Consider the following 9,865-nt stretch of genomic DNA (forward strand, 5'->3'; position numbering starts at 1 on the left):
GTATGTGGTGTATTGTGTTTTTAATTACCACACTATTTTGTTGTTATTGTTTGCTTCTCTCTTTTAGACGGTACCTTTTCTTATTAACAATTATGATTTCTTCATTATTTTCTTTTTTTCACTTGGGTTCGATGCACTTGAGCTGATGGTTTTTTGGAACAACCTTTATACCTGTTCGAGCTAGAACATGTACGGAGGGAGTGATAAATTTTGCGTACACTCTAGCCCTCCCCAAACCCCACTTAGTGGGATTTCACTAGGTATGTTGTTTTTGTATGTTCAATTTATGTGGCATAATTAAATTTTAATTTACGAGCCAACTTGCATGCATCTCGATGAGTAAAATACCAGTGTGTAGGATTGGCCAATTTTATCTTTCTGGATGCTATTTTCTTGTTACAGAATTGATCTACCTGCAGTCCAAGTGATGGAAAAACTGATTTGTTGAGAGCAGCAGCTTGTGGGAGAGCGAATAGGGCTGGATAAACAAGAAACTTATACAAGGTCTCCAATATGGTAAACAATTTATTTTCTCCATACAAAAGGAGATAATAATGCTAAAAGTATATTTTCAAGGAATCCATTCAAAGTGAAATAAGAAGAAACCTACTAGATTACTCAAACTACAACAGGTTAGAATGATTAACACAAGGAGTTTGGCTCTACTTCAGCCGCAACCATAGGTGTTGAACAAGAACAAGGTTGCATTTACCCCGAAGCTATAAGCTCAAATCGTTCCTAAGCCAAAACCATAAGCAAGTGCATGAGGATACATGAGTCGTGCCTTCAATTGAGGAACATAAAATATCTGGCCAAACTGTGCATGTCTGGGCGATCAACATACTTGAGCAGTCACAATCAGTATTGAATTTGGTCCAGCGAGTTCCAAATTCAGTCCATCTCGGGACCTTCATCTCCAAAAAGGATCTTGGTCTTCACTTGGAACCTCCCATGGCTTTCAATATGAGCCTTGGTGTGAATGTCCTAGCTGGATCCCTATAAGAGATTAACATGACTTAATGAGCTTAGTTGATGCCTCCTAAACTAAATGGATAAGAAACGGGAAACACATTTTAGGATCAGAAGAGTGTTAATACTTTGTCCTGAGATAATGAAATAGGATAACATAACCAAGAAGCACATGTTTTATTTTCAAACTGCATGCTGCTTAGTAGAAAACAAAAAGAAGGATAGGGGCTTCTGCATCCCTAAGTCATTTGCATTTGCTACGTAATAGAAGAACCTGCATTATTTTACGCACTGATTTTAAATCACAACTATGCATAGCACAACTGACATCCTTTTCTCACAATACTTCTTTCATGTAGCATGTTTCATCTGATGAGTTGTGAAAGTTAACAATAGGCTGGAAGTTTGGAGACAAGTCCTAGAGTCTAAAGGCTTCAGGTTAAGCAGGACTAAAACAGATTACTTGGAGTGCAAGTTCAGCAACATAGCACATAAGGTGGAGGTGGAAGTGAAGATCAATGCACAAGTCTTACCCAAGAGAGGAAGTTCCAAGTAGCTTGGGTCAACAATCCAAGGAGACGGGAGATTGACAATGATATCGCACATATTGGAGCGGATGATAAGAAAATGCCGTCAAGGCTTAAAGGTAAGTTATACAAAGTGGTGGTTAGACCAACATTTTTGCATGGAGAAGAGTATTTGTCAGTCAAGAATGCAAACGTACAGTAGATGAAGGTAGCGGATATGAGAATGCTCAAATGGATGTGTGAACATACTAAGAGAGATATGATTAGAAACGAAGTCATATAAGTCAAAGTCCGAATGGCGGAGGATGTGAGAAATATATACTAAAAATATTATTGAATTGTGTATCTAAATAGTTACATTGAGACCCTATTTATAGACACTACATTGGAATCCTTTTCCAACTAGGATTCCTATTCTTATTCCTATTCCTATTCCTATTCTTATTTCTATTCTAAGTAGGAAATACTTATTTCTATTCTAGCACTCCCCCTCAAGCTGGTGCATACAAATCATATGTACCTAGCTTGTTACAGATGTAATTAATACGAGGACATGTGAGGGACTTGGTGAAGATATCTGCAAGCTGATCATTTGACTTCACAAATTTCGTAACAATATCTCCCGAGAGTATCTTTTCTCTGACAAAGTGACAGTCAATCTCAATGTGCTTAGTCCTTTCATGAAACACTGGATTTGATGCGATATGAAGAGCCGCTTGATTATCACACACAAGTTCCATCTGATCAACTTTGCCAAATTTTAGTTCTCCCAGCAACTGTTTGATCCAAACTAGCTCACAAGTTGTTGTCGCCATTGCTCGATATTCTGATTCTGCACTAGATCGAGCAACCACATTCTGTTTCTTACTCTTCCACGACACCAAATTACCTCCTACTAAAACACAATATCCGGATGTCGAACGTCTGTCAGAGGGTGATCCTGCCCAATCAGCGTCTGTATATCCAATGATATGCTCATGGCCTTGATCCTCAAAGAGTAGTCCTTTACCGGGAGCTGACTTTATATATCGCAGAATACGAACAACTGCTTCCCAATGACTATCACAAGGGGAAGTCATAAACTGACTTACAACACTCACAGGAAAAGAGATGTCAGGTCTAGTCACTGTGAGATAATTCAACTTTCCAACAAGTCGTCTATACCTTTCAGGATTACTAAGTGGCTCCCCCTGTCCTGGAAGGAGTTTAACATTCGGATCCATAGGAGTGTCAACAGGTCTACATCCCATCATTCCTGTCTCCTCAAGAATGTCTAAGGCATACTTGCGTTGAGAAATAACAATACCTGATCTAGACTGAGCAACCTCAATACCTAGAAAATACTTCAATCTGCCAAGGTCTTTAGTTTGGAAGTGCTTAAAGAGATGTTGCTTCAAATCGGTGATACCATCTTGATCATTACCGGTGATAACAATATCATCAACGTAAACAACCAAATAGATACATCGACTTGGTGCAGAATGCCGATAAAACACAGAGTGATCAGCTCCACTACGAGTCATGCCAAACTCCTGAATTACTCTGCTGAACTTCCCGAACCAAGCTCGAGGAGACTGTTTTAGACCATAGAGTGACCTGTGCAATCGACATACAAGGCTACTAGACTCCCCTGAGCAACAAAACCAGGTGGTTGCTCCATATAGACTTCTTCCTCAAGATCACCATGCAGAAAAGCATTCTTAATGTCCAACTGATGAAGAGGCCAATGACGAACAACAGCCATAGATAGAAAAAGACGAACAGATGCAATTTTAGCCACAGGAGCGAAAGTGTCACTATAATCTAGCCCAAATATCTGAGTATACCCTTTGGCAACAAGGCGAGCCTTAAGTCGATCAACCTGACCGTCTGGACCAATTTTGACTGCATAAACCCAACGACAACCAACAGTAGATTTACCTGCAGGAAAGGAGACAAGCTCCCAAGTACCACTCTTATGTAAAGCAGACATTTCATCAACCATAGCCTGCCTCCATCCAGAATGAGAAAGTGCTTCACCTGTAGTCTTAGGAATGGAAATAGAGGACAAAGACGACACAAATGCATAATGGGGTGATGATAGACGATGATAACTTAAGAAGGTATAATGTGGGTTAGTATTTCGAGTGGATCGTATACCTTTTTGAAGTGCAAGCGGTTGGCTAGGAGGAGGCAAGTCCGCAGTAGGAGCAGGGTCCGACGCATGACATGAATCATTTGGGACTAGGGTTGGACGTGGACGGCGATGATAAGTTAGTAGTGGTGGCACTACAACTGGAGATGTAGAAGTAACCGTAGATTCCTCAAAGGTTGGCACAGGTAAAACCTGAGGTATGGGTAAGACCATAGAGACATCAGGATGATCAAAAGATGTATAGTAAGGCTGAGACTCAAAAAATGTAACATCAGCGGACATAAGGTATCGATGAAGATCATGTGAATAACAACGATACCCTTTTTGGACTCGAGAGTAACCAAGAAAGACACATTTGAGGGCACGAGGAGCTAATTTATCTTTTCCTGGGGCTAAGTTATGAACAAAGCATGTGCTCCCAAAGACACGAGGAGGGATATGATAGAGATGTGACTGAGGAAACAGTATGGAATGGGGAACCTGATTCTGAATAGAAGAAGAGGGCATTCTATTTATCAAATAACAAGACGTAAGAACTGCATCTCCCCAAAAACGTAGTGGAACATTGGATTCAAGGAGAAGAGTACGAGCGGTCTCAATAAGATGCCGATTTTTTCTTTCAGCTACACCATTTTGTTGAGGGTGTATGGACAAGTAGTCTGGTGAATAATGCCTTGGTGAGTCATAAACTCCTGAAATTGGGAGGATAAGTATTCTAAGGCATTATCACTACGAAAAGTACGAATAGAAACACCAAACTGATTTTGTATTTCAGCAAAGAAACTTTTGAAAATAGAAAATAACTCAGAACGATCTTTCATTAAGAAAACCCAAGTACATTTTGAATAATCATCAATGAAACTAACAAAATAACGAAATCCTAAGGTGGAACTGACTCTACTAGGACCCCAAATATCAGAATGAACTAATGAAAAAATAGACTCTGAACGACCCTCAGTACTACGAGAAAACGTAGCACGAGTGTGTTTCCCAAGTTGACACGACTCACAATCTAATGTGGATAAACTAGGCACCATCTTTTGCAGTTTGGATAGACTCGGATGTCCCAAACGTTTATGAATTAGATCTGGGGAATCTGTAACGGAGCATGCTGCTAAGGAATTTGAAGAGGTAAGATAGTAAAGGCCTTGTGATTCATGTCCTGTTCCAATCATCTGTCCCGTACTGCGGTCCTGCATGAGAAAAAAATCATCGAAAAAAGTTATGCTACAATGTAGGGCTTTCGTCAAACGACTAACAGATGCTAGATTAAAAGGAGAACCAGGGACATAAAGAACAGAGTCTAGGGTGACAGAAGATAGGGGTTTGGCTTTTCCAACCCCTTTTGGTTTTGTTTGGATCCCATTGGCTAAAGTAATAGCTGGAAGAGATTGTGAATAAACAATATCGGATAAAAGTGATTTATTACCAGAGATATGATCAGAAGCCCCAGAGTCCATGACCCATGTTCCAAGAGTACTAGATTGCGACACACAAGCAAAAGAATTACCCGCAACAGAGACATTAGGTTGTGCAACCGAAACTACTTGTGGAGACGTTTGCTTATTTGCACGATACTGAAGGAACTCATCATATTCTGTCTGGGCAATATGAGCATTATTGGATGGTTGATTAGGTTGAGCACCATATGCTACTGCTGAAGATGTCTGTTTACTTGCGCAATTTCGAAGGAACTCATTATATTCCTTTAGAACAATAGGATCATAACTGGGTGGTGGACCATGCAAAATATAACATATATCACGAGTGTGTCCAGGCTTATGACAATGACTACACTTGGATCGAGGTTTCCCAAAACGCCCTCCCCCTCGCCGATTCTCCATAGATTGATATGTACGCTTTTCAAAGGTTTGAGATGCGAGAATAGATGAGTCAACAGTGGGTGATGAAACTACCTTGTGACTGGGAGGTGCCGCAAGACGAAGGAGACGAGAGAATAATTCATCGATTGTAGGAACTGTAGGGCTAGCTAAAATCTGATCACGTACAGAATCATGATTAGGAGGAAGTCCAGCAAGAGTAAGAACTAGAAACAATGTTTGTCTGTGTTCTTGTTGTTTTTCCACGTTCGTAGTAACTGGCATTAATGTGTCAAATTCCTCCATGACTACCTGTACCTGTCCCAAGTAAGTAGACATATCGGATTCTTGTTTCTTTAAGTTGGTCAATCGAGATATCACATCATAGAATCGAGATATGTCATTAGTGTATAAAGCACGAGCCTTTTCCCAAACTGTATAACACGTCTGGAATGGGCGAAACAAGGGCATCAACTTGGAATCAATAGAACGCCATAGGAGACTACATAATTGAGCATCTACTTTCTCCCATTGTGCTTTGGCTTTTGCATCTTCCTCACTAGTCTTTGCCTTTACATCTACCACATAAGCCTTGTTCGTTAAGTGATCTTGGACACCTTGACCCTTGCACCAAAGCTCAACCGAGGAAGCCCAAGATAAATAGTTTGAACTTCCCAATAAAAGTTCTGAAGTGATTATAGGGCTAGAACTTCCAATCCCCATATTTTTGGAACCAAAAACATCACACCCAAAAGACATTATGCTAAATTTGTCTCGGAAAATTCAAATCTTGAAGAAAAGTCGCCGGAAACTGCCTGGAAATAGCCGGAACCCTAATTCCGGCGATCGGATCTGGTCAAAAATAGTATGGGCTTGGTCGGAATGGCTGGACGACCCCAACTGTCAAAAAAAAGTTCAAAAAATATGCACAGAAAAGCCCTCACGCGCCGGCACGTGAGACAGATCTCGCCGGAAACTACCACCTCCGATCGGCGCGTGAGAGCGCGTGGGGTGGTGTTTTCCGGTGGTTTTGGCTGGGGTTTGGTCGCGGGGGCTTTCCGAGCCTCGTGGTGGTGTTGGTTTTCGCACAACACCCACAGAAAGAAAAAAGAATAACAAAATCAGACCTAACAGTCACCAGTAATTGACATAGACATACGGTGACTTGTTTGTTCTCACCAATGCTCTGATACCATGTGAGAAATATATACTAAAAATATTATTGAATTGTGTATCTAAATAGTTACATTGAGACCCTATTTATAGACACTACATTGGAATCCTTTTCCAACTAGGATTCCTATTCTTATTCCTATTCATATTCCTATTCTTATTTCTATTCTAAGTAGGAAATACTTATTTCTATTCTAACAGAGGTCAAGATGAGGAAGCTAAATTAAGATCGTACGGGCATGCAAAGAGGAGGGGCACAGATGTGCCAGTAATGAGGTGTGAGAGATTGGATATAACAGGGGTTAGGAGAGGTAGAGATAGGCCGAAAAAATACCGGGGGAGATGATTAGATAGAACATGACACAACTTTAGCTTATTGAGTACATGACTCTAGATAGGAAGGTTTGGAGGTTGAGGATTAGAGCAAAAGGCTAGTAAGTACCCGAGTGTTATCGCACTTCATGTGGGAATGCTAGGGGGCTATTTAGTAGTAGCATAGTATCATGTTCTTCAATGTATATTACTATTTGTTGCTTCTTTTGCTTTGTTATCTCGCTATTTTGTTGTCATATTTTCTTGATACCCTACTTATGGAACTTCTCTTTTGAGTCTAGCGATACAACCTCTCTACCTCACAAAGGATAGGGCTAAGGCCTGCGTACATGCAACCCTCTCTAGACCCCAATTGTAGGATTACACTGAATTTGTTGTTGTTGTTGTAGCATCTTTCATCACAAATGAATCTTATGGGATTCCTTAGCATCTTTAGTTTTATCTGACCATGCCAGAAAGAATGGTTTAAAACAAGCTTAGCTTTTAACTACAACATGCCACAATTATCTATACAGAATCAACAATCAACAATCAGCAATCCCAACCAAAAAAAATTTTGGTTTCTCACCAGGTGTCCGGTATCCAATGTGGGTACCGGACACCGGGTGGGAAACCAAAAAAAAAAAAAAAAAACCAAAATTAAAACTAAAAAAAAAAGAAAAGATAAAAAGAAAAATCTTGTTTGAAGGTTATGGGTTCGGGATATGAAACAACCTCTTGCAGAAATGTCAGATAAGGTTGCGGATAATGGACCCCTATAGTTTGGCCCTTCCCCCGACCCCACACATAGTAGGAGCTTAGTGAACCAAACTGTCCTTTTTATGCTTCACATAATTCGAAAGCAACAATACGATATCTCAACTGCAAAAAGTAAAATGACATTCATACTATCAGGCATTTTCAAAAGCAACACAAGGATCTTCACTTCCTGGGTGGAATTTCCCGACTTGATTCATACTATCAGGCATTTTCAAAAGCAACACATCAAACTCATAAATGGCCTACCTTACTTACCAATGGCTTTAACAAAGAATACTTTTTTGTTTCGAATTGCACTATCAGATAATGGCAATACAGCATCAAATCAAACAGTGACATAGTCCCTAATTTTAAAAAGGAACCAAGAAAATAAAATTACAGCAATAACAAAAACGGAAAAAGAATACTAGATAGCAGCCATAAAGAAATAGTTTACCTCAACAAGTGGAAACTCAGAATATCTATTTCATCCGACACTTTTCATGTATGCTTCATATGCAATGGGTATTTTATCCTTGTAAGGCAGCAAAATTGCTTCCATAAACTTTGATGGCGTCATGCTAACAGCAGTAATAACCCCACGCCTTTTTTGAGATGTTTTTCATTTAAAATTTTCAGGACCCTATATCTTGGAATCACTCTCTTCTGTAAACTATGCGTTAGCAGGCGGGAATGAGATGCTAAATACTCTGATGTACAGCCAACTTCATTCATGAGAAAAGTTAACTGTTTACATATTTTCACCTCCGAGGAACTCAAACAAGAAGGATAATTTCTGGTCATGGTTTTTATATGTTCATCAGACCAACCAAAACTTTTATAAACATCAATCTTCTTTGCCAAAGTTGACTGACGGAACGTAACAATGGCAGCAATTCCATTGAAGAATGTACGTGGTTCACGAGGGATTCCAAGGTCTTTCTCCACACTATGAATAACATCCTTAAGACATCCAAGATTCCGCATTATACGCTTTGGGTTCTGCAATATAAACTTCCTAATTTTCTCATCTGAAAGCCCAATATCATGTAACAACAACACATTAGGTGCTATTGTCTTGGTAACATGACATCTAAGTAACCAAGAACTCTTTTTTATAATCTTAACAACATTTTCATCACTACCCAATAAATTTCTAAGATAATCAAGGGAAGGTCTAATAAAAGTATCCAAACCATTGCTGAAAAACAAATCATTCTCCATTATAAACTTACATAAGTCAGTCCCAGAAAGCCCAATTTCTTGTAAAATCTCGAGTTTTGGTTTAAGGGTTTTGTCTACATTAGAGAATAGTACTTTGGGGGATTTGGAGACAATGTTCTTGATTTGGGTATTATCAAAATCATTTTTTTGAAAGAAATCGACTACAAATTCTGGGTTTTTTGAGGGTTTCAAGTGGATTAATTTTGGGTTTTTTGAGGGTTTCAAGTATTAAAGATATTAGATGTGGTGCGCTGTCAAACCTCAACCATTAGGTTATACAAGAGAATTCATCCAAAACAAATCCTAATGCCATCTCATTGTATTATTCTAGAATTCCCGATGCAAATCCAGATTTAGTCAGAACCAACGTAGGTACCGGACACGAGGTGTGAAGCCAAAAAGGAACTTAAAGAATCAGTGTCCCTCTATTACCTAGCTGTTGCTAAGTCTTGTAAGGCAAAAGAATTGTGCAACTCCATCTTCAACTAAGAGTAATGCAGACTCAGTTGCTACAATAAACCTCTTTACATGCTGCAACTAGTTAGTTGTTGAATCTGCAGTTCAAGTCACGGGAATGAAGAACTTCGTGATAAGTCCACATCATGAAATGACATAAGATGAGGTCTAGGTAGAGTCCATAAACAAGCACTCTGCCCAGAAGAAAAGTTTAGAAAAAATGGAGAGCAAACAATAACCAGAAGATTCAATGAGTCATATATAGCGAGAACAAGATTGTTCAATTCATGCTTAGCCCGAAACTCAAAAGGATCAAACACATAAAAGCAGGATGGACAGAGAAAATGAAATTTACCACACTGCAGGGGAACTAATAGTTGTGACTTCAATAGAAAACAGGAAAGACCTGAAGAAACAAAATTCATTTGACTGAAAGATCATGAGTATGAACCATAAAGATGAAAATCGCACCTCATTTGACTGATCATCAT

At 39.4% G+C, this 9,865-nt stretch overlaps 1 protein-coding gene across 1 annotated transcript; it reads right to left on the reverse strand.

Annotated features, from left to right (window-relative positions):
- Positions 1 to 473: 473 nt before the first annotated feature.
- Positions 474 to 9,104, reverse strand: LOC125834076 (uncharacterized). The gene is made up of 2 exons (XM_049513245.1): positions 8,152 to 9,104; positions 474 to 996 (listed from the first exon to the last, which is right to left on the reverse strand). Exon 1 carries the CDS (start codon positions 8,916 to 8,918, stop codon positions 8,271 to 8,273), a length of 648 nt encoding a protein of 215 aa, XP_049369202.1. The 5' UTR covers positions 8,919 to 9,104; the 3' UTR covers positions 474 to 996; positions 8,152 to 8,270.
- Between the last annotated feature and the right edge of the window lie 761 nt (positions 9,105 to 9,865).

This window comes from Solanum verrucosum, unplaced genomic scaffold (genome assembly GCF_900185275.1).
Source record: "Solanum verrucosum unplaced genomic scaffold, falcon-dt-bn FXZP01000108.1, whole genome shotgun sequence".
NCBI lineage: Eukaryota > Viridiplantae > Streptophyta > Magnoliopsida > Solanales > Solanaceae > Solanum > Solanum verrucosum.

Coding starts and splice junctions, on each gene's coding strand:
- LOC125834076 (XM_049513245.1), bottom strand. CDS start 8,918: ATGGAGAATGATTTGTTTTTCAGCAATGGTTTGGATACTTTTATTAGA.